Here is a 26,232-nt window from a genome sequence, read left to right as displayed (position 1 = left end):
ATCATCAATGCAACGGCTATTCGAGAAAGGACTGACACTGCATAAAAGCAAATGCTTGTTTTACACAATCAAAATGTAATTCTGTGGATATAGGTTTTCCAAAGAAGGGCTCCAGGTGGAACCATTAAAGGTTGAGGTCATTAGAGTGGCTGCCATTCGCCGGAATCCTACTGAGATGTGCAGTTTTCTGGGGATGGTCAACTAGTATGAGAGATTCATTTAGCAGCTGGTGACCATTTCAGAACCGATGAGGGTGCTCACAAAGAAAGACACTCCCTGGGAGTTGGTCGTACTCAGCCTCGCAGGTGTTAACGGAAGTAAAGAGAGAGCTCTTGCAAGAAGCCACAATGATGTATTTCAGCCCTGAAGGTAAAACTGGCCTCATTGCGGATGCCAGTCCTGTGGGTCATGGGGCAGTCGTACTGCAGTTGAATACATGTGGATAATGGGTACCCATCACATATGCCAGCCGAGCACTCACTGCAAGGTACGGCCAAATTAAAAGGGAGGTCTAACTATCCAGTGGGCATGCCAGCATTTTCATATTTACCTATGTGGTCACAAGTTTTAGGTCATTACCAATCACTAGCCATTGGTACCTTTGTTTGGAGGAATGGCACAAAGATAAAGCGGTGGGTGGTCCAGCTATAACAATATGACTTTGACGTGTTGTATCGCCCTGGGGTTAACAACCCTACAGACTATCTGTCACGTCTCCCCATTGCAGCTGATCCGAGGATACCGCAGATGGACAATGAGGTGAAAGGCTTCATCAAGCTAATCACCAAGATGGCATGTCCCCGAGCATAGTCTCTACAGGAGATCGTAGAGGCCACTATGGACGACGGCTGTATCCATAGACCAAAGAAGCACTGAAGGAGAATCGGTGGGGAAACATGTTCTGGATGGCATCTGCGGCTCACAGATGAGGAATGAGAGGCTAGAAAGTGAATGTGGAGAAGCTGAGATGAATTGAGAAAAAGTATTGAGGGGCTCCTATTGAGTAGCCAGCGCATGGTAATTTCTCAGTGCCTCTAGAGGCGCACAGTCGAGTTGGCTCATCAAGGCCACCAAAGACTGGCTAAGACAAATTGCGCGCCTGCGACATTACGTGTGGTACCTGGAATGGATCAATTGGTGGAGGAGGTGGTAAGAAGCTGCCATTCCTATCTCATCACTAGCGGAGAGCCCACGATGACACCTGTCATCACTGAAAATCGGGAAACAACCTTTACAACGCAACTTTTACAACGCACTACCATTACAACTAAACTTTTACAACGCAACATCCATTACAACGCATGCCATTACAACGCAACAATTACTACGCAAGACACTACAACGCATACCACTACAACGCATATCATTACAACGCAGTCATTACAACACATACCATTACAATGCATAACAATACAACACATAGTACCCTTACAATATCCAACACTTACCCTACTGTTGCACCCCCTGGAGTTAGAATAGTAATTTTTACCCCTACACTATGCAACACTTACCCTACTGTTGCACCCCCTGGAGTTAGAATAGTAATTTTTACCCCTACACTATCCAACACTTACCTTACTGTTGCACCCCCCTAGAGTTAGAATAGTAATTTTTACCCCTACACTATCCAATACTTACCACACATGCAATGTAATGATATGCGTTGTAAAGGTAGTATGCATTGTAATGGAATGCGTTGTAAAGGTAGTTTTCTAAAATTTGTTGTAATGGCATGCGTTGTAATGGAATGCGTTGTAATGGATGTTGCATTGTAAAAAATGCGTTGTAAAGGTATGCGTTGTAAAAGTATGCGTTGTAACATCATACATCCATGAAAATCCATGTACTAAACCGTGGTCATCAGGGAGCATGGATTTTGGGAGCTTTCTGGGCAATCGCCTCATGCTGGTTGTTGTGGACAGTAACACCAGATTTCTGACTGTGGATCTCATCCACTCAACTGTGTTTGAGTGCGTTAAACCAGCTTTAGAAAAATATTTTTGCAATGTCAGGCCTGCCCGATAAAATAAAAACTGATAACGGCCCATCTTTCCAATGCCAAGAACTTTGAGAATACTTTCACCACCTCAACATTAAGCAGCAGTGGATAATGCCCCAGCGGACTAAGCTAAAGGGGTAGTGGAGTGGTTTATGAGGACACTCAATAATGCTCTTCAGATAGGTGCAGATGGGGTGTAAATGGAAGGTAGCTGACATCAGTTTGGGAGGAACTATAGACAAAGACCTGATTGCACCACTGGGTGCGTGCCTATTAAGCTACTCATGAATCTGGTCCCGGAAAGTTTAAAATGGGACCCTAAAAAGTTGAACGTTACAGCAGCACAAGCCTAAAGAAGGATTAACAATGACAGGGCCAGCTGGGAAAGCAAAGACCGTGAACCAGAGATCCGAAGAGGAGATCAGATTGTTCTCATAGATAGATTCTGTTACATCCTGGTAAGGAATTCCAGAAGACTTAGATAGGTTACAGATGATAAGTTTATTCTTCTTAGATGGTTGAAGGCGTTAGATGACAGTTAAACTGCCAGTGAAGCGCAGTACACAGGGAACGAAAAAACCCAAAAATAATAAACAGACTTTGAAAAATGAAACACTCCCATGTAGGATCACTTAAGATAGTCAAAGCGCATAAAGTGTGGAAAGCGATGGCAGTAGAACAAGCCATAACATATTAGGAAATGACTTAAAACTGCCACGATCCCACTCAAATTTAGCACTTCAGTTAGTAATTATGAACCAAAGTGAAACGCTCTCCATCACAAAAAATATAGCATTGAGGACGGCATCAGAGTGAAACTGTGGAATTCAATGCCAGACCCTTGCACTGCTGAACTGCAATCCCCAATCAAGAAACAAAGCGAACAAAATGATCCTCCTCAGTAAAGATGCGGAAGTACCCACAACAGTAAACAGCAGGGAGGACAGCAACAAAGGCAGACTGCAGTGGGCATCAGGAAACACAGGCAGTGGAAAGGCAACGCACCAGGCCTCAGAAAGAGTAAAGTTGTAAGTAGCAGGTTGGAAACGGATGTCCCAAGAAGCAGGAGGGACTTCCACAACAGGCAGGTAGCAGACAGTTCAACTTTAGTAGGGAGTAGTAAATAGAAGCAGGTAGCAGGAAACAAATGTCCTGTTTGAAGCAGGCAGCAGGACTTAGGCAGGAAGAAGCAGGTAACAGGAAATCTACGCCTTGTCGATGGGCTGTCCGGTGAAATATGGACACTGGTGGGGCGGGAGGGCGTAAAATCCTTAAGTAGGTTCGTTTTGAGTAAAATCTTGAATAAAAGTACCTTTAAGAAGCTTGAAGAAGGTCCTCACGCGTATTTTGATTCCACCTCGTCGCCAAATTTATGTTACATCCTGGTAAGGAATTCCAGAAGACTTATATAGGTTACAGATGATAAGTTTATTCTTCTTAGATGGTTAGATAGGTTTTCCAGTATATATGTAATCGTAACCCCACCAGGAGCATCCTCTCTGCTGCTCAGCCCAGGATCCAACTGACAGTCCACTCACAGCATACCAAACATTCCAATGACATCACATTCACACTAACATTCCACTCACACTGGCTGAACAGCAGAGGCAGAGAAACAGGGAAGATGTAAGGTAAAAACCTTAGATATAACAGATTCCCTGAGGGTGTGGTCCCACCAAGCAGCAAGATGGCCACTCTGTTAGCGAGCTCTGCCGCCTGAATCAATAATCCTGCATCCACACCGCACGCAGGAGTCCCCCGCAGCATCAACACAGGTGGACATTGCAGAGAAACCAGTGGGCCCCCACCTGTGGCACGACGGGGACGGATGGAACTTGTTACCCGACTACAATGTAGCGTGACATTGAGAAGCAGCTGCTGCCTAACTAGAGTATGACTTGCGCCAGGTATGTATCTGCTGTATGGGCTGGGCAGCCCCGCAAATCTTAAGCGGAAGCAGGTGGTTCTGATCACCACAGCAGAACACAGCATTACACCCTGATGATCCCAAGCTATGGATTGACACTTACTGCCCAGGTAAGTAGCAGGGAGCTGCTGCTGGGGGGGGGGGGGGGGGCGATACGGGCGGTACAGCGCAGTTGTCACACTTAGCTGCCAATGCTGTGAAGAGATCCCTGCTGGCCCACATTCGAGCTGCCGGTCCACCTGCGGCTTGCCCCCCTCCCGCTTGACCTATTTCACACAGCAATCACGCGCGGCCTGCCTCTTCTTCCTGATGCTGTGCTGGTCCACTGCCTACAGATACTACGTCGAAGGTGTGGCTGGCTGATGATGTTGGCTCATGGTAAAACCTGATGTGCTGCTGATACCTTATTGACAGCACACCTAGCATTTGGAGCCTCTTCAGTCGGGCTGGGTGCACTCTGCTCTAATTTGGTGGACTTGCCTATGTGCTCTCATCCCGGCTAGCACCGGCGCCACACCTACACGTTGGAACCTCTTCAGTCCCACTAGGCGCACCTTACTCTAATTTGGTGGACTGCTCTCATACCGGCAAGCACCGGCCATGAGGCACTCCGAGGAATCACGCACCATCTATTCTCCTGACTGTGTGGACTGGGGTGTGCGTTCATGTCCTTTGCTAAAGTGGGAGTTGGATTCGAGACCAGGCATGGGTGCCTGCTCCCACCCATGTGGAGGAATCGGTTAATGTAATACTGACCTCCTGTGTCCTTGGTGCTGCGTGGAAATCATTCGAGACAGAGGAGCCTTGAAGGATGCTCTGCCTGCTGCTGTGTTGTGCATGGGACCAGACATCCTGCCTCATAAGGAGCCCCAGCAGCGCCTGGAGAAAGGCACACTACCTGGTGACATAACACCACCTTTCCAAGATGATACAATGGGAAAACACGAAGGACAACAGACAAAGCTCGCATTTGAAAAGCGATGCACTACTCGATAAGCTGCTCACACAGTGGACAGTGGGTCTGGCCCCACTCACACGCAGGATTCCGATGTGAAGGAGATCAATCTAAGGAAAATACATATGGATGTCAAATCAAGTTTGAAAGCAATAGACTCAGAGCTGGACCTGCTCACCTCGCACCTAGACTACGTGAAGAAGCGCGTAGACACCCACGACACCAGGCTCGATCAGCTGGACACCCACGTATCATATGCCGATGACAACCAAGCAGTTGCAATTGAATATCTCCTGCGAATTGATAAAGTACTGGAGCTTATAAAGGCAAAAAATGAAGACCTCGCAGCCCATTCGAGGCGTAATAACATCTGCATTGTGGGGGTACTGGAGACCACTGTGATCTCTAAAATGGAGAACCATTTTGAAACCTTACTAAAAGATCTCTTCAGGCAGAACTGCCACCGTTGTTCATCATTGAAAGGGACCACAGGTCACTCTGCCCCAGGCCTCCCCCTGGAGCCTGCTCCTCGACCCATCACTGCTCGTCTGTTAAACTACAAAGACGCTGATACGATCCACATGCTAGCTTGAGAAAAGGGCCAAATACACCACCTGGGCAGCAACATATCCTTCTATCCTGATTTCAGCAGAGGGGTGCAGGCTGCCCGCCGGGACTTCCTGACAGCTAAATGACTGCTGCAACAGGCGGTGAGCAATACACACCATTATACCGGTGAAACTGAAGGTCACACGAGATGGCAAGGTACATTATTTCACTGATGCAAAACAAGCACTCAAGTTTGTCAAACAAAAGACCCAACCAGCCCTGCCTGTGGCAAACTCGCCTCACTCCTCAGTAGAGGCACAATTAAGTGACAATGACTAATTACCAGTTACTTCCCATGTCTTACTAAGTTGAATGCATCCTGGTTCTTAATGGAGGTAGGCTTGTCTCCAAACACGATACGCTTATCTTGACGTATGATGCAACTCCAGGGGAAATTGCACTGGTTTCCATTTAGCCTTGCCTACTTGCATGTGTATGTTTTTTTTTTTAAGTATCCGTTGTTGCCTGGGAGACCCTGGCAGTTTGCAACACTTGGCCACCCAGCCTTATTGCTAAGTAGTCAGCTCAGAGTCTCCACTGCCCTTAGGGATAACTCCCAATTATAAATGTAAAGAGGAAGGGATTCACAACCTAATTGGAGGGTTGGTGTGGGTGGAGGGTGGGACAGGGTGTGTTTAGTCATTGATGGGGTTCAGGGGGAGGGAGGGAATCCAGTGAAATTAAAAAGTTGTTGGCCAAAATGCATGCACAGACACTGAAATACATGACACTTTTATGTATTCGGCACTAGCTCAGTGCATCCACAAAACACAGTGCAAGTCACCTAAAAATGCCCATTTCTCCTCATGACAATCCCAAATAAGATGTCCATGGTTAATCTAACTACATAGAACATACTAGGACTCAATAAAGGAAATCAATGTGGGATCACACTGCTTCACCCCCCAGCGGGTTGCCCCTGAGCATTGTGGTCAATGCAGTTCACCAAGCGTGTGTGCTTTCAGGATTGTCTCGAGTAATTACAAAGTTGTACTGGCCATCTCCATACACGTGTTTCTTGATCATTATCCGTCATCAGAAGAGATTAGGCATCAAATATTTGGGGTTGCTGAGCAGGCTGCCAAAGTATTCTCAGGTCACAGTACCTCTCAAGGCGCGCAGCTGTCTCTCCACAAGCTCGTCAGCTCAACCGGCTCAAGTGAGCCTTTTAAACAGGAAACCACTGTGGGATCACACTGCTTCACCTCCCATACTCGAACTCAATGATGGCAGGAAGATCCAACTGGTACATGCCTACGTTACAAGGGTATCCTTAGCATGTAGGAGCCAATTCCCACCCTATCCAAAGACTGAGGAACTATCAGTCAGATTCATCAACCAAAATTGCAATCGCAATAGCTGCGAATTAGCTATTGCGATCGCAATTCAATGATCTGCAATTCATGAAAAGAAAAATGACCAATATGCCAATTCGCAAAATCGATTTAGCGAATTCGCAAATGAAATCGCAGAATCTAGGAGGAACCTCCTTAGCGAATCGGAATTTGCGAGAATCCATTGATATTGCGATTTTATTTGCGAATTCGCTAATAAATCGCAAACCGAATTCATCAAAAATCGCTAATTGCGGAAAAAGCACAAAATCTCTATTTGCGAGGCGCAAATTAAGGAGAACCCAAACCAGGTGGTAACCATGAAGTCAATTAAAAAAAAAATAATCACCCAAACTAGCCACAGGTGCGGCCCTGACCAAACACACTTAAGGAGACACAGTAGGAGCATGAGGACATTCACAATGCAGGACTCTACATGGTGGTTAGGCGGCGAAGGCTCCAGGCTGCAGCAAGGAACAGACGCAGGATCCAGGAGCGAATTTTCTGCCAGCGGATCACACTTCTGGGCCAAACTGAGGAGCAAATCTACTCAAAGTACCGGCTGAATGGGGCAATGAATACAAAGCTCATCCTGGACCTTGACCCCCTGATGCAGCACCCAACAAGGAGGACCAATGTCGTACCAACCCATGTCGAGGTCTTGTGCAGCCTGCACCTCCTGGCCTCTGGAAGCTTCCAGGGGATAGTTGCCGAAGCAGGGGGGATCTCCCAGAGCACCATGTCCCGCTGCCTAAGGAGTTTCCTGGAGGCCATTCTGACCCGGCTGCACCATTACATCACATTCCCGACCACCCAACAGGACTTGAATCAAACCAAGCTTGCTTTTTACAACATTGCGCAATTCCCCGATGTCATTGGATGCATTGACTGTACCCACATCCACATCTGCCCACCTGCACAAACAGAATATATGTACCGGAACCGCAAGTCCTACCACTCACTGAATATCCAGATGGTGTGGAACGCTAAGACAATCATCACGGACATAGTGGCACAATACCCGGGGAGTATACATGACTCCTTCATATTCCGGCACAGAGGCATGCACACACGACTTGCCAGGGGAGACACCTTCTAGGTAAGTACACATGCCAACAAACAGTACATCGCGACCATGTAGTTGCGCATAACAGGCACTCACCCTCTGCCCCTTTCATTCAGGTGACAGCGCCTACGGTCTCCGCGAGTACCTCCTCACCCCATACTTCAACCCTGCCACACCACAGCAACGGCGTTACAATGCTGCACACATCCGCACAAGAAATTGCATTGAGCGGACATTTATGGTTTTGAAGAGCCGATTCCGCATACTACACAAGACTGGTGGGGCCCTCTATTACCAGCCTGAGGTCTGCTGCCGCATCGTGGCCGTGTGTGCAATACTCCACAACATTGCTACCAAGCGGAGGATACCTGTAGAGATCTCTGGCAGTGAGTCGGAAGGGGACAACCGCCCACCTGCACATGTGCCTCATGCACGCGGGGAGAATCCTGCTGAAGGACACAGGCGCCGCAACCAAATTACGATAAACTGTTTCTAGTGCACCCACTCCCCTCACCCAACACTTCACTCATGCATGACAAATGTAAGAATGACATGAGTCAGATTAACTTGTGCATATCAAATCTTATTGTTGTTTTCACAATAAAGTACTTATATTTTCTTTATATTGCTTGAGAGCTGTATTAACTCATACATCCCCATGTTTGTGAATAGGGCATGCTTGTATCATCAGCATGGCCCTGCAGGTACATTACAAAGAGTCAGTGGCGCCTCCGGGTCGACGCTCCCAGTTGCCTTTCGACTTCCTCCGCATCAGAATTAGCTTGTGAGGCTGCAGTGGGCCTGGTGCTGCGGCGGGGTACCGTCACCAGTGGCACCGACAGGCTGCTGTGGTTGGAATTGCCCTCACTGGCATCATCCCCCCACTTGCTTGCCCATGGCCAGTCGCCTGCAGACCCTGCACTGCTGTAGTGACTTGCTCCAGTGCCCTAGCGACGTCCTGGCAACATTACACCATTTGGATTTGCATCGCTAGGGAGCGACGCGATAGTTGGGAGGTAGCATTCCCAATAACATGATTGGAGAGTGTGTAAGCTGATAGGCGGGTCAGCAGCTGGCAGTGGCGGCGGCAGTTGACATCCTGCTGGGTCAACAGGACCTGGCTGTTTTCACGGACAGCAGCAGTCATGATTTGCATGCTGTAAGTGAGCTGTCCCACATTATGTGCAGTCTTGTGCAGCTGTAGGTGGATGGCTGCCAAGTGACGTGCTTGCTTCTGATGGACTCGGAGCATCCGACGTTCAATGGACAGGCCAGGATCCCGGACATTTAACCGCCTGCCAGCACGTGTTGTTGGTCGCGCTGCTCCCTCACCAGTCCGCTGGACTGTGATTGCACAGTGGCTGTGCGCCTTGTCTGCTTCCGGGCTGCAACTGTTGTGGCCTGTGCCACTGCCATGGGTGTTACACGGGGTGGTTGTGGCGCGCCTGTGGCTGCAGGGGTGGCACTGTCCACAGGGGCAGGTGGTGGTACTACTGCTGCTGGTGCTGCCTGTGATGGTCCTGGTTGGTGTGAAAGATGGCCCTCTCCCTCGGTGTCCTCTGGGTTGTCGTCAATGTGTAGGGCCTCACTGTCGGTGCTGGGTTGTTCTGTGCCACCTGTGATGTAAATGGGACCGTGATTAATGACATGTTTCTTGCACATGGGAGGTTGCTACATGCATGCAGGCTAGCATTCCCTGAGTGGCTTTAGGAATGACTCTCACTTGACAGGTCTGGCTGTATGGGGCTATTGCGGTCACACTACAAGTCCCACAATGCAATTGGGCATTTCTGGTGTGCATGGCCTGCATTACTGGGGTTTTCTAATGAGTAGCTCTGGAGTCATGGCCATTGTCAGGGGACAGGGTCGCAGTCGCATGGCACTTAGCTTGGGATTGTTGGGTGGGTCGGGAGGAGTCCAGCCGGGTGACCCCCACGCATGCTTGGGGATTCAGGGTGTCCTCCACAAGGTCCTCCAGTGGGGTTTTGGGTGGTACAGTGGGCTCTCCTCCTCCGGTTGCAACTCGCTCCCCCAACCTCTCTGCAATTTGTTCTTTTGCACGCCCTCTGAGGTCATACCACCTCTTTTTAAGTTTGTCAATGGAGTGCTGGGTCACTCCCACTGCATTGACCTTAGCGCGAATGCGCAGCCAAATGCGCCTCTTATCCGCCTCAGGCACCCTCCATGAATCCTTACCGAAAAGCCGATCATGGTTCTTTGTGACTCCCTCAATTAAATATTCAAGTTCCTGCTCGGAAAATTAAATTTTCCTTTTTCTTCCAGGGGCACTGCTCCCTGCTGCTTCCTGTAACATTTTCTGGGATTGTTTGTCTCCTGGTTTGCTGCTGCAGGTGGTCTGTAGTGGAGCTCTGGCCAGTGCTGTTTCCACTTTCAGGCTCAGTGAGCAGTATGAGGGAGGGAACTGCCTACTTCCTGGTTGTGATGTCATCATTGTGCTTGAAATGCGACTTCCCGTTTTTGCGATCTCGCAATTAGCGAGATCGGAATTTGCGAATTCGGTAATTGCGAGATCGCAATTTCAACACGGAAAAAGGGCGATTCTGCGATTTTTATGCGATTTTGGCAAAATCGCAATTGGTAATTGCGGCCGATTGGGATTCGCTTTTTTTGATCGCATTTCTTCATGAATCCCATTCTGAGAATTCTAAATTGCGATTCGGTAATTTTCGCAATTTAGAATTCGCAGATTGTGGCTTTCAAGAATCTGGGGGCTAGTGTGTTAAGCAGTTCACGGGACGTGGAATGCTTTTTTCCTCAGAACGCAAATGTACTTTGTCTCTGTTTGTGGTATTTTATTATTTGTGATTGAAGGTTAGGAGGGATGTAGTGAACCATCTGACCACTGCATTAATATACTGCGAGATGCAACCTGTGGGCCAGGCTTGGGCCTGCAGTAATAAATAAAGGTGTACGCACTGTTCGTGGTCAGTGCACATACCATGCCACTCATGCTATGTTATTATTGGTGTTTGTGTTTGTATACTCTTGGTAGGCCCCACGACCACCCCCAACCAGCCAAGGGTGTGGCCCCTCTGCAACTATGTCCTCGACAAGAAACTGATATCAATCTGCACAAATTCCGAATATCATAGTCTGGCAACTTCCAATCCAGCATCTCATTCTCCAGGCTCAAAAATGTAAAAATATTTTGGGCTGGTCCCTGTCTGTTGGACCTGATTTACGAAACTCCAGATGATCTCATTGAGTGCTCATAAGCCAACAGATGTCAATCATGTCCCGGCTCACTCACTACAATACTCTAAACAAAAAGTCACTTAAAGTGGGGGTGCCCTATCTTCATGCCTTTAATTGCCAAATAATAGTCAAGTAAAATTGAATACATTAAACAGTGAACAATATACCGAATACCACACCTGCTTGTATTTCCCAAACAAAAAAATATAAACTGGATCAACTACTTGGAGGTAAATGCTGAATTGCTATGGTATTTGCTAGCCCAAGCATTGGCAGACATGAATGACAGACATCGCTAGAGGAAATTCTTATACTTTAACAAGGTCCATTCAGACATGGCTGCCGCTAATGGAACCTTCCAAAGGATACCCTTGAAGCATAAGAAAATTAATTCAAAGATTGCAGCCGCTAACGTGTTTGTGTTCACATCTGCCATCCTTACATTGATTCTTTTATCGCATACAAAAGTCACTGAAAGATGGCTGCCACGTGTGCATGTATGTATACGTAGTCCATCGGTGGGTAACAAAAAACACACATTCGCACAGACAATAGGTTTCACTAGAAGGACCAAAAGGCTTTGCAGAAGTTGTTAAATTCAGCAATGTTGAACTTTGCACTCAAATGCTACATTTAATTTTTTATCAAAGGCCATATTTCCAACTACCACTTCTGGAGCTTCAACTTTAATGAGAAGCAAGCAGCCCCAAAAAATTAAAAACTTGAAATGTATCATGCGTTTGTATATGACTATTCTGTGATATTTTATCAAAGATTAAATCTATGGTTCCTCAATTTTTCAGGATCATGCCTATTTAAACAGGAAGAAATTGAACAAAACAACATACAGCTACGTCCAGCCTTTACAAACCTACTGTATGCAACTGACGATCAAACTATTGAATTTACTTGTAAAGAAGGATACAGAAAACACACAGGCTCAAGTGACATGTCTCAAGTATGTGAAGGTGGGATCATTGCATACCCCACCTGTATCGAGGTAAGTACAGGTTGTAAAAAAATAACCCACAAATAACCATTGAGGTTCCAAAATCTGTTAAGCTCAACTTGGTGTAACAGAAAACAAAGGAATGACATGGTATTAATAAGAGATCATTTAATGAGTGGAGTTTTATAACAATGCTAACGTCGTATGAACAGAATGCTTCCATTGTCTGATTGGCTTCTTCCATGTTGGAGTAAAAATGACATCGTGTACGGCTATCTATAGCCGTACACGGATTCCCGTGCTGTCGGGTACTTTGACTATCGAGTCTACCGACGGTTCACATCTTGCCCGATTGGGAAGCAAGTCATATACCACGAAGCTGGTGTGGCGGAACTAACGGGAGCATCGTACTCCTAAGCCTTACAACACCGACTCCGAAAGAAGTCGCCTACAGCTAGGATGCCCGCAAGACGCCCTTGATACCCCTTGTGGTGCGGAGGCCTTAGCAAGAGGTTTCCACACTCGCCTTCATTTCGCGCCATAGAGATCAATTACAAACCGACTAACGTTGTCGTTCAGGCGCTTCAAATCAAAACAGGCATTTAAATATAAAGTTCTGATGATGATCCCGGTTCATTAGGAGCCAAGGGATCGAAACGTCGTCGACATTTTAAACAGCTCTGCAACATATCCATTGTGTTTACCGTGATTGCATTGACTGTGTGTCTAAACTTGCTTATGAGTTAACTATTTGCAAGGGACATGTGGCTCCTACTTTTTCTTGCCTGATATTATGTGTTCTTTTTACTTCTACCTTCTCTAAACTGTATGTTAATTCACTCCTGGATAGGTACAGGCTTGTACCCTATCTAATGCTGAAATTGACCCCTAACGTGGTCATCTAATTGTTTTTGATTATATTGAATAAATATTCCCTGACCCGGCTGGGTACAGGGACAAAAGGTATAGTACTGATTCAAGTCTATATTATCATTGTCTCTATATCCTAAATTAGCCTTAGGATCCTTGTTCTCTATAATAGGTTGTCTGTTCATGGTCCAAAGGTACACATTGGGTTCCCTTGTTATAATTAAAAAGGAAGTATAAATGACAGCATCGTTTGCATAAGAAGTAGTGTTGACATGACAAACTAAGCATCTAAATGGGGTTATCGCCTGAGCTATTTTCCTCTTTAATGCAGGTCCTAATTTGAGCCGGTGGTTTCCGGGGCTCGGCATGGCACTTAAATGTCAACACCGACATTTTTGACAGTCTGCCACATGGTGGCACTGTTTGCAAAATTTAGAGATGAGAGTAGCACCTGTTGTTTATTAATTCAATATATATTTTAAATGACTACTTCCAGCTGCCCAAGTAATTCTTATTGCGTTGAGGGCCTGGAATAGTCTGAATTGTCACACTTGTAGAAGTGTGAGGGTTAGTAGCTGTGTTGATAATGGCTTTGGCAGTGCTGGCAGTGATTGGTACAAGCAGCAGTTGCCTCCTAACGAGGGCCCTGGCACTTATTTGTTTACAATTTAAGCACTGCTTAATTGATCCATACAGATAAGATGTAATATAGGAGACAATGGCCATCCCTGATGTGTAGGTGACTGGATTTGTATATTCAATATTAATCTCCCATTGAAAATGGTACGCCTTATATCTGAGTAGACTGCTTCACTTCAGATTACAAAAACTGGTCCAATGTTCATCCTATAAATCACCTCCCACCATAACAAAAATGACACTCAATGGGACAATTGTTGGCACCTATTTTTGTCTTTCCCTGCTACAAAGCCATGTTCCTTTAGCCAGACTACTAGTCTCTTATATACATGATAACATTTTAAAATCAGAATTAAACAATGATAGCAACAGATAAGAAAGGAAGTCTGTCACATCTTTATCTTTCAACTAAAAGATAGATGTTGTGGCTTCCCTCCCTATTTCTTGGTGCCTGTCCTATGTTCTGAAATGTGTGTCTTCTTTTTGGGCCCTGGCCGAACTGTATTTTAACTGGAGTAATTTTGCATGATTTCCAACATGTTATTTTGCAACCGTTACATGAAACTCCCGAGATCAGGCCATGATGCCACATCCTGTAATTTGGTTAGATTCTTAACACAAGAACCTGGGAAAAACGTGAACGAGCTGAACACATGTGGCTGCTGTGCATGTAATTCGTGATATAGCACAATTATTTTGGGCCCTCCCTGGCCATAAACCGGACAGGATAACATTTTTCATGCTAAAAAACTATGCAAAAGAGCCAGCTTGGAATTTTGCATAATAATGCACAATTCTTTGGGGAATTTCTTGAAATTTCAGTAAAGGACATTATACAAAATTCATGCAGACCTAATTTGCTTCATAAAAAAATGATGTATTTCTTGTGCAAGAATTGTGTAACGTTCAGCCAGGATGCAATGCATACAGTACGCCTTGCCAGGAGTCTAGTCTTCTTTAGAAGATTTTGCCCTCTCTAATCTAATATCAACTATTACCAATTTAGACTGTGCTGCAGTTAACTGTCGTATACAGCATGTATCTACCTAGCTATTGGTATAACCCCTTTCAGAGGACCACTGGACATTCAGGGGCTACTGGCCCAAGTCTGTGGGTTTAGGCCTTTTACTCCCGATGACCCAGGGCGTGGCCTACTATGGATTCTGTGCAACTGAGCCAACTAACCCCTTCTGCACTTGAATCTCAGTAGTAAGCTTGGTCGAGAGGTCGAAGCCTTCTAAGGGTGGGAAGGGAGTAGTGGATACAGATAAGTAAACAGGGGCTCAGAGCTCAAAAGGAGTGCAGCAGTGTCAGAGCTCCACAGGCCTTACCTTATTCTTGAGCTTGTCTGCAGAGACAATATGAACAACCCCCACCCTTACCTCCCTCTGTTAATAACAACCACGAAGACCAGGGTGAAGGTTGGGACCGGGAGATGGAATCCTAGATGGTGTAGTACGTATTCTTCTGTATTCAGACCTTAAAACAAGAAGGACTGAGATTAGAACCTATTCTGGTTGAGGCAAGAAAGTGCACCCCTTCTCAACCCTGGGTAATGGATATATAACTGGGTATGAACAATTATATATGAAGACACCAGGAACCCATCTAAGACACAGACCTATGGCGACAAAATATAGCATCAGAAAGCCTATTTCCTTAGTTCACGTACAGACACACATTCACACAGGAAAGAAAAGGAGGTACAGAGTAACATGTGTAATCACCTTGGAATGTGGACTATGTCAAACGCCAGGTTGTCCTCAAGGAATATTCAGTTAATGCTTCACTAAAATGAGGATGTCATGGTAAACCCTCCTACGTGCAGAAACAAGGTTAGGGATGTGGCATAATCAGCGCTGAAACTATATATATGAACAAGGTGGTCCATGCATGAAAAAACCAGGAACAGAGAAATAAGATGCAGTGGAAAAGATGCCAGAAGTACTTAATCCAAAATTAATGAATATGCAAGCACTTTAGTGTGTGCATTACCACCAGCTCAAACGGCGTCCATGTGGTTCACCACCACACTAAGTACTGCTTCTGCTACTGGCATTTGTTTTAACTGCCAAAGGTAAGTGCTCCTGCGCACGTGTGAACACCGTGGCTCATAGCGCTCCAATACACATTGATAATTAGTCTCCATCCAGCACTTCTGGATAGTACTCACAAAAGTAAAACAGGCGATCCAGCCAAGCCGCATTGTAACACCACAATCCAAGGGATCAGAGCGTAATGCTCTGAAATTAAGCACTGGTCTCGTCTGGACTCGTGAACATGGACTCAATATGAGGCAGCGCCAGGTTGAACGCTAGGGGTTTAAATGCTCTCTTACCCAGAAGTTCAACCCGAGCTGAGGCTCCATCAAGTAGTTACGGCTGGAGAAATCTGGAATGCTGACTTCAATCCATGATACGCTACAGAGCACCGCATCACCCGTGACTAAAACAGGTTCAACCAAACAGCACAGTCACTCGTGTGTTTCCGGACTCCCAGGTAGGTTCCTGGACCCAGAGCCATGACAAGCAGGACTAAATAAGTGTCTAGCCAAATACCAGTGGCGGCTCCTCCGCTAAGGTGGAAGAGCGTTGCCCACTGCTTTTAAGCAGTGACACTAAGGAAAAAATGAAATGATAACTCCAAGTTAATAACATTCTATTTTTTCCTTGTTGTGGCATCGTTGTTGGCACGACTGCTCTGCTGAAAGAGCAGGGGAGGAGAGGCGTGGTTTGCAGTCCCTAAACTTTACATGAATGTTTGGCCGGACGTCTATGGCTGGTGAAACATTCATGTGCACTTTCCATGTTCTCTATGTAGGCTGCATTACAGCTTGCATGGAGAACATGTCCGATCCACAGCGACCAGATGAATCACAATTCTGCACTGCAGCTTCGTGATTGGCTATCTGAAAGATGGGAGCCGGGTGCATCCTGCTTTCTGTCCTGGAAGCGGGGAAGAGGACCGAGAGGAGCTGGCAGCGGTGGTGAGTGGCAGTGGCAGACAGGTAAGTAGGCATTTTTTTTATTTCCTTCCCTCCCATCACCCCGCAACCATCTCCATCACCTTCATATACCAGCCGTGTCTGCCAAATACTCACTTTTAGAACAAAAGGGAAGTATTTTATTTCTACCACCTAGCACACAAAGGAAGAAAACGACATATGCACACACAATTACACAGTCTTACCATGAGGTTAGCAATTGTGACTCACAAGTCCACTACTACTTTGAATTAAAATCAATAGTGTTCCAGCACACATACGCTCAATGTCGCATACAGATCCCCCGGGCTGTCAGGCCTGAAAGAAGTTTTATCTGCACTGGAAGGAGGAAAGCATTCAGACGTCCTGGAGTCCTGGAGCACCGCCTGTCGAATTCAGGTCAGTCGGCCACATATGAACACAGCACCTGCACTCAGCAGGTGCAGACTCCCTCATTGTCGAGCTTCTGTAGTGATCAGAATTTTCCTGGAACTTATCCTGCAGGGTAAGTGTTCAGATACTCCTGATAAGGGGATTGGTTATGACTATCCTGTTCTTGGTCCCACACTTGTGTGATGATGCTCCCATGGCATCCTCACTGTCCAACAGGGTCGTACCAGTTGCAGTCCTTATTGCTTCCGATGACCGCCAGGTCACCATTGCTCACTGTTCATGGTCTTAGGCCCTGTCAACACAGCCCAGTTATTCACGGCAGCCCCTCCTGGTACACAGGGTTGCGCAGTGCTGTCACACAAGGCTTTGGCCCTTACCGCATGGTAGCCTTTACCAAAGCTATTTTAAAGGTGGGCCTCTCCTGGCATATGGGGGTCACCGACTCCATCCTATACTGATCGGTGCGGCAACTGTTTCTTCAAATCTCACACAGGGAGTCCACTCAAAAGGGCTTCCCGCTGGACCTTGTTCCCTCTAACGCTCTTCTCTTCCTCATAGGGCATGGAGGCTCCAGGGCATATAATCTTGGATTCCCTGGGTGACTTCTCCTCACCCAACATGGAGACAAGCAGGCATTGGCCCCCAGTCCCGGTCTTGCTGAGCATTCACTCCTCACAAATCCTTTGTGGCGGCTTGGGAGATAACAGTTTTGTGGCCCGAAACTGCTCTTCCTATGATCCATTTCCAGACACCAAATGTGACTTTGGGTCTGAGTCTTTGAGGTGCATGCTCCTCTGCACCCTTTTCTTTTTGAGGAGCAGCCTTTTGCAGCAGGGATGTTTTTGATGCTGATAGACCCTCAACACATCCATAGGAGGGAGTGGAGTTCACACTTGGATGTCAACCACAGTGATATGTGCATCAAAAGGGTAGCCCAGGGCTCCCATTTCTACTCTTTATGTTTCTCTTTTCAGCTACATCTCCTTCCTGAGATGTGCACAGGCTCCTTTCTTGTGCCCTTCCACTGAATCAAAGAGCACCATTTAAAGTGCACAGGGGAGGCCTGGTAGTCACTTTCCCAGGGTATATCCCATCCAACATACAGGAATGCAGTAATCCCCAAAATCTGTCTGAGGAGATCTCTCTACTTCCACTCCATGTTTCACCACAAAGGCCTCAGTTTCCCAAAATGGAACTCAGGGCCATCCATGTATGGTATCATCCACTGGCACACATACAGCCAGTGCATGTATACAGCATACGCACCATGTACAATACTGTATCCTCCATGTACTGTACCATTCAGAGGCACACATACATACATCATTTGCATTCAACATGGGTGCACTGCCCAGTGCCTGCTTGTCAAGGCAAGTGTGCCCTGTGAGGAGAAAGCGAGGTCCAGTGGGGAGTCCTCTCAAATGGACTCCCTGTGAGAGGTGTGAGGAAATGGATAATGCTCTGATCAGGTCATTGACCCTTCCCCATATGCCAGGTGGGGGCTGCTATGAGGATAGCCAAGGTAAAGACTACCGTGCCACAAGGGCCAACGCCTTGTGCAGTAGAGGTGGGGTGACCTGGTATGCATGAGGGGTTGCTGTGATGAAAGACTGCTGTGTAGTAAGGGCCAACGTCTTTTGCAGTAGCAGGTGTGGTGACCTTGTATGCCAGGAGTGTCTTCCATGGTAAAGACTGCTGTGGAGTAAGTGCCAAAGTCTGGTGCAATAGCAGTGCGGCAACCCCGTTTACCAGGAGGGAATGCCCTGAATAAATGTGCCATCTTTACTGGTGGTTTTGGACTCCTTGGGTGATGTCCCCACACCAAGCAGGACGACTAGCAGGCCATTGGACCCCAGTCCTAGTCATAGACAGATGTTTTGCAGAGCTTCCCCTCCTCACTCAGCCCACCTGGCTGTTTGGCAGATGACACTTTTTCAGGTCTCAAACTTTCCTTCTTACAGTCCATTTCCAGACTTCAAATGTGATTTTGGGTCTGAGTCTTCACGTTGGTGCTCTGCTTCTTTTGAAGTGCATGCTCCTCTTCTCCCTCTTCCTCTTAAAATACAGTCTTTCACAGCAGTGATGTCTCTGAAAGTGATAGTCCCACATCAGATGTCAAGGGCATGACTAGAGTTCACACGTGGATGTCAGTCACAGTGATATGTGCATCAAAAGGTTAGCCTAGGGCTCATAGTTCTATTCTTTTTGAATCTTTTGTCAGTCTGATCTCTTTCCTGAGATGTAGCCAGGCCCCTTCCTTGTAACCTCTCTCTGATTTGAAGAACACCCTTTGAAGTACATAAGGGAGGCCTTGTTCTCCCTTCCCCAGTGTGAGTCCCACCCAGCTTACAGGAATGCAGCAATTCACACATCTGCCTGGGGTCCTCCCTATCTCCACTCCATGTTTCACCATGCAGACCTGTGACTCCCAAAATGGAACCCGGGGCCCTCCATTTATTGTACCATCCATATGCACACATACACCCAGTGCAGTGCATGCATACAGCATACACGCACTGCACGGTACTGTTTTCTCCATGTACTGTACTATTCAAAGGCTAAAAAAAAAACAGCACTTAAATTCAACATGCACACACAGCCAGTACTGTATTATTTATATACTGTACCACTCATAGCCAGACATATACCCAGCACATGCACCTATCATGCATGCACTCACTCTTCATATATTGTACCACTCACAGATATACATACAGCCAGCAATGCACTTCCCCAGCATGCACTCTACTCTTCATGTATTGTTTCACTCACAAGTACACATACACCCAGCACATGCACTTCTCATGCACACACTGCACAGCACTACATCCTTCAGGTACTTTACCACTCTTAGGCACATGCAGTTGCAGAACTTGCATACATCATGCACACATGAGTCAGCACTTCATTGTCCCTAAATGGCACTCTCCCCAGGCACACATACACCCGGAACAGATATACAACTTCTGCGCTGCGCAGCACTTCTCACCATTCTGATGTACCCACGGGTAAGTTAAGCACACAGCAGCAGAACATAAAAAGGTGAGTGAACCTGTAGGCCTCACTCCAGTGACAAAGGTTAAATAAGGACCTGTTCACTGCTACTGACTCTAGCGTGTACTGCCACCACTGCACCTGTCCTACTTATCTCCTGGTGAAGGCAGTAGCCTTACAATACAAAACAGAGATGCCACGGTCCACTTAGTGTGTTGCTGTACTAGTCGCTAAGGACCAACAAAGACAATACAAATAGATAATGAATTACGTCTGGCTGAGAAATTCCTATCAGCCCACCCATGTGGCGGAATCTCATCATGTGGGAATGGTTGAACAATCCAGATAACCGCCCAAACTAGCAGTTGATAGTGCGGATATGGATGTCAAGAGGAAACTCTAGCCAGAGTTACTCAAAAAGGGTGGTGCTAATGAGGTGCAGTGCTAAAGTGGAAGTGATGCTTAAAATTGGCTACTTGGACAAGAAATATTTTATTCGGAATTATCCAAGTGTCAAAATTAAAATCACGCCAGGTAGTCGGAATCTATAGCTACACTATGGCGCTGTGCAGAATGGTCGACATGTTTCAGCCTCAATGGAAATTCTGTCCGGCTTTCTTCAGGACCCTAGTGATGTTAAGCTACTGCAACAATCTGGGAAGTGATAATAGTGTGTGAAGGAAACATATAAGTGATAAATAATAAATCTTATAATACTTATATCGACCAGGAACTTGGAGCCCCATTGAACTCTGGAAGAAGAAGATTGTCTTTTCCTGTTTGAAAAGAAGAACACAAAGAAACACACACATTTATATGAACACATCTGTGTGGACACAAAGAAACCTGTACAGCCAAAACACATGCTTGAGTATGATATACCCAGCTTTGTAGTGGGCATAATAGCCCAAGATATAGGGAGGGAATACCTCTCAATAGTACTCACCCAACTTTTTGTGGGAGACAACCTCAACTCACCCGGCAACCGCTCGGGAATGTGAGGCCCCGCTCTAGTATATAAAAAAAATGATAAAGAGCATAGTTTAGAAAAGATTTTCTCATATGCCCCAGTTCAATCAATTATACCTAAACCCTGACGATCTGTAATGGACCCTGTCTTGTCCGACCATGGCTTAGCTTACCCCAGGGTCAGACACATATTGTAATGCATACTCAACTGCTCAAACAGGTAAAGATAGTAGTATCATGGTCTTTGAAAAGAGCAAGCTATTATGTTACTACTCATCTGTTCCCCACATAATTAAAAATATAACAAATGTGAGGAGCAAAAGCAAAACATGACCCAGGGAAAGTGGCCACGTGATTAAAATTCGGCACTCTTCAAATTTAAACCCAGGATTTATCACCCAAAGAAAAAGAATAATGAGGGAGGGAGAGCCTTACCTGTCCGTCGGTACCTCACTCTGGCATCCGAGAGGAAGTGGAGGAACCGACAAGACAGGCCTTCCGGTTTAAATAGTGGGACTGATCGGTTAATTCGCCACTTAGTGGCGTCAATTAGACACGCTAAATAGGTTTTAGACAGACCCTTTGCGCGTGTGTATAACACGGCATTGCGTTCACTAGCTCGGCGCGCAAAGAACACCTCTCTATCTGCACATGCTCCTAGATCGCAACGCTGATCTACAGAGCATGCGCGGATGTTCACCGCTCAAGACACAGACGCGAAGAACACCACTCTGGGTGCGCATGCTCCTCGATCGGAGCGCTGATCAGCAGAGCATGTGCGAATGTTCGCCACTCAGGATACAGACGCACAGTTTCTTGTTTATGAAAAGTTGGCTTGGCAACAGGAAAAACGTCTCGCGCTAGGCGTGGTGTACCCCATCCTAGAGCACAGCGCTCCAAGGAAATACAAAATTATATAATAATCTGGAAACACGAGTTGGCATATCTGCAAGGCTTTTGTTAATACAGAGAGTATTTACTGTGCTTGCCTATTAAAGAAACACTACTCTCCTCATTGGATAGTACATGAGAGTAATGGCCATAAGGCACTACAACCTCACTGATTTAGTAAGAGGAAATCATTATAAATACTTGTGTTTAGGGTGCTAGGGTATCTATATGCTGTGTTTGTTAGGCCAAACTCAACAGACAATGTTGCACAATGGTCACAGATATGAGCTTTACAGGAACCGTTTTGAATATCTCAGAAATGCCTATAGTCGGCCTATTCCTGTCTAGATACCTAATTGCCAAATTAGTCCTGGTAGTGTAGGTGTATGAATACAATGAAACCCAAGGAATGGCGTCGTTCAGTCCCCTACTTTCGCTCTGGAGCCTAAATATCCACTTCTGCTCCTTGATAAAGCGATACCTTGACTTGTCACTGATGTGTGATGGTATATATGGATCTTCAACAGCGATCACCCCCGGGCTCTACGCGAGAACCTACCAGTGGGACAATTTCTACGTGTTCATAGAAATTGTTCATCAAAACCATTATTTGATAAACATGCCAGGGTACTTGCCAAACAACTTCAAGAACGACGGTATCCACAACATCTAGTCAAAAGGGCCTGGAAACGGGCCTCAAACAACAACCGTGAGGCCCTCTTGGAGAAGAAACCTGAAAAGGCACCCCTAGATAGATTGACTTATGTAAGCACATTCAGTGTCTTGTCTAATAAAATCCAGAAGACTGTACGCAGGCATTGGAACATCTTAAATGTGGTTCAATCTAACATTCTGCCACCTCTGTTTTCTTTCAAAAGAGCTCAGAGCTTACGCGACAGTCTGGTTCACACTAGACCCAGGGCACAAGAAGCAGAATCATCCAATACACTCTGGAATCTTCCTCCAGTACGAGGACATTTTCCCTGTGGTTCCTGTAGTGCCTGCCCTCAGACTTACAAAGCTGATAAAGTGGACATAGGCACAGGCAAACCATGGTTGCTGAAGAGACACACCAATTATAACACGGAAGGTGTTATATATATGATCAAATGCCCTTGTCTATTAAGGTACATTGGACACACTACTCGCAAAATAAAGGTTCGTATCAGCGAACATGAGAGTACCATCCAATGTCACAAACAGTCCACCTGTCTAACCAACCACTTTCTATCAATGAGACACCGAGCAGAGGACCTGAAGTGGGTAATTTTGGAATATCCATATATACCATCACACATCAGTGACAAGTCAAGGTATCTCTTTATCAAGGAGCAGAAGTGGATATTTAGGCTCCAGAGCGATAGTAGGGGACTGAACGACGCCATTGCTTGGGTTTCATTGTAGTCATACACCTACACTACCAGGACTAATTTGGCAATTAGGTATCTAGACAGGAATAGGCCGACTATAGGCATTTCTGAGATATTCAAAACGGTTCCTGTAAAGCTCATATCTGTGACCATTGTGCAACATTGTCTGTTGAGTTTGGCCTAACAAACACAGCATATAGATACCCTAGCACCCTAAACACAAGTATTTATACTGATTTCCTCTTACTAAATCAGTGAGGTTGTAGTGCGTTATGGCCATTACTCTCATGTACTATCCAATGAGGAGAGTAGTGTTTCTTTAATAGGCAAGCACAGTAAATACTCTCTGTATTAACAAATATTGATGTGCCCACAAAAGCCTTGCAGATATGCCAACTCGTGTTTCCAGATTATTATATAATTTTGTATTTCCTTGGAGCGCTGTGCTCTAGGATGGGGTACACCACGCCTAGCGCGAGACGTTTTTCCTGTTGCCAATCCAACTTTTCATAAACAAGAAACTGTGCGTCTGTATCCTGAGTGGCGAACATCAGCACATGCTCTGCTGATCAGCGCTCCGATCGAGGAGCATGCGCACCCAGAGTGGTGTTATTCGCGTCTGTGTCTCGAGCGGTGAACATCCGTGCATGCTCTGTAGATCAGCGTTGCGATCTAGGAGCATGCGCAGATAGAGTGGTGTTCTTTGCGCATGCGCTCCGAGCTAGTGAACGCAATGCCGTGTTATACACACGCGCAAAGGGTCTGTCTAAAACCTATTTAGCGTGTCTAATTGACGCCACTAAGTGGCGAATTAACCAATCAGTCCCACTATTTAAACCGGAAGGCCTGTCTTGTCGGTACCTCCACTTCCTCTCGGATGCCAGAGAGAGGTACCGATGGACAGGTAAGGCTCTCCCTCCCTCATTATTCTTTTTCTTTGGGTGATAAATCCTGGGTTTAAATTTGAAGAGTGCCGAATTTTAATCACGTGGCCACTTTCCCTGGGTCATGTTTTGCTTTTGTTCCTCACATTTGTTACATTTTTAATTATGTGGGGAACAGATGAGTAGTAACATAATAGCCTGCTCTTTTCAAAGACCATGATACTACTATCTTTACCTGTTTGAGCAGTTGAGTATGCATTACATTATGTGTCTGACCCTGGGGTAAGCTAAGCCATGGTCGCACAAGACAGGGTCCATTACAGATCGTCAGGGTTTAGGTATAATTGATTGAAGTGGGGCATATGAGAAAATCTTTTCTAAACTATGCTCTTTATCATTTTTTTGTTATATACTAGAGCGGGGCCTCACATTCCCGTGCGGTTGCCGGGTGAGGTGAGGTTGTCTCCCACAAAAAGCTGGGTGAGTACTATTGAGAGGTATTCCCTCCCTATATCTTGGGCTATTATGCCCACTACAAAGCTGGGTATATCATACTCAAGCATGTGTGTTGGCTGTACAGGTTTCTTTGTGTCCACACAGATGTGTACATATAAATGTGTGTGTTTCTTTGTGTTCTTCTTTTCAAACAGGAAAAGTCAATCTTCTTCTTCCAGAGTTCATTGGGGCTCTAAGTTCCTGGTCGATGTAAGTATTATAAGATTTATTATTTATCACTTATATGTTTCCTTCACACACTATTATCACTTCACAGATTGTTGCAGTAGCTTAACATCACTAGGGTCCTGAAGAAAGCCAGACAGAATTTCCATTGAGGCTGAAACATGTGGACCATCCTGCACAGCGCCATAGTGTAGCTATAGATTCAGACTACCTGGTGTGATTTTAATTTTGTTCAAAAAGTGGGTTGCCACGTGCACACCAGTTTCCTTTGTTAAAGTTTTAATTTCATCCAGTTTAATGTGTCATGTTTAATCCTTACAGCGTGCAGCCTCGGTAAAGTGGCCTGCCCAAGTGCCTCGCATATATACATATACTTTTCCAAATAAAATATTTCTTGTCCAAGTAGCCAATTTTAAGCATCACTTCCACTTTAGCACTGCACCTCATTAGCACCACCCTTTTTGAGTAACTCTGGCTAGAGTTTCCTCTTGACATCCATATCCGCACTATCAACTGCTGGTTTGGGCGGTTATCTGGATTGTTCAACCATTCCCCATGATGCGATTCCGCCACATGGGTGGGCTGATGGGAATTTCTCAGCCAGACGTAACTCATTATCTATTTGTATTGTCTTTGTTGATCCTTAGTGACTAGAACAGCAACACACTAAGTGGACCGTGGCATCTCTGTTTTGTATTTTGAGGCTATATTAAGAGGGAGTGAGATGTCAGGTCGGTAAATATATTTCCTCAGACCCTCCCCTACAGTTTTTTTATCGGCAGTAGCCTTACTTCACTGTGAGTGTAGTGTTTGGGGTGCCGCTCATGACAACAATACATGACACAGGCCATGGTGCGCATGCATGATCAATGATTGCCAATTACAACAAAAATCATCATTAGGGATCAAGACATCAGTACAGTTCGACATTCAGGGCAGGGTACAGTTCATTACCATGCAGAGGACATTTCTGTCCGAAAAGCTCTTAATATATTTTGTGAGACCTCTGGTGTTTCCTTTTATATTTGGGAGAGGAAGCAGTAGAAAAGCTCACTAATCTCTGTCTGACACCATGGCTGTCTTTTGACATTTCTATTGGCTCCAATATTTCGCGGAGTATCTTGTTCTTTAAGCTGGTAGGTTACTCACTGATCTTTCACTATCCTCAAAATTAGGAATCTTTCGCTTCTGTGCTGCTTGAGTTATATAAGCCAAATACAATGCTTAAACGTGGCCCCTTCTACAAAAACAATGAAGTAATGGATGAAATGCTTAAATTATTCTCAGCCATTGGCAACCTCTCATTCCAGGTCATTATTTTCCACCCACAGTGCCATTCTAGGCAAAGATCCACCTCATGCAACTCAATCGTTGTCCTGCAAAATAGGGGCAGTTCAGTCAAACTGTCGGACCAGGTCCCCTCCAGTTGGGAACACAAGCATCCCAAGACTGGTTTCAAACTACTTTGGTGTCATGAGTGAGGTATAGCTTGAGTCTGTGGCA

At 45.8% G+C, this 26,232-nt stretch overlaps 1 protein-coding gene across 2 annotated transcripts in view; it reads left to right on the top strand.

The window, feature by feature from the left end:
* Window positions 1–26,232, top strand: part of LOC144755218 (complement factor H-like) — a 1,175,739-nt gene that overhangs the window by 1,019,301 nt on the left and 130,206 nt on the right. Inside the window, exon 24 of one of the 2 annotated variants that reach the window (XM_078643916.1) lies at window positions 11,910–12,106. The exons of the other annotated variant lie outside the window; for it this stretch is intronic. Within the exon in view, the coding sequence (XP_078500042.1) occupies window positions 11,910–12,106 (197 nt within the window). The remainder of the gene's footprint in view (window positions 1–11,909; window positions 12,107–26,232) is intronic. 2 annotated transcript variants of the gene reach the window in all.

Source organism: Lissotriton helveticus, chromosome 1_1, assembly GCF_964261635.1.
Source record: "Lissotriton helveticus chromosome 1_1, aLisHel1.1, whole genome shotgun sequence".
Lineage (NCBI taxonomy): Eukaryota > Metazoa > Chordata > Amphibia > Caudata > Salamandridae > Lissotriton > Lissotriton helveticus.
The sequence above is the reverse complement of the archived record's forward strand: the minus strand, read 5'-3'. Positions and strand labels throughout refer to the sequence as shown.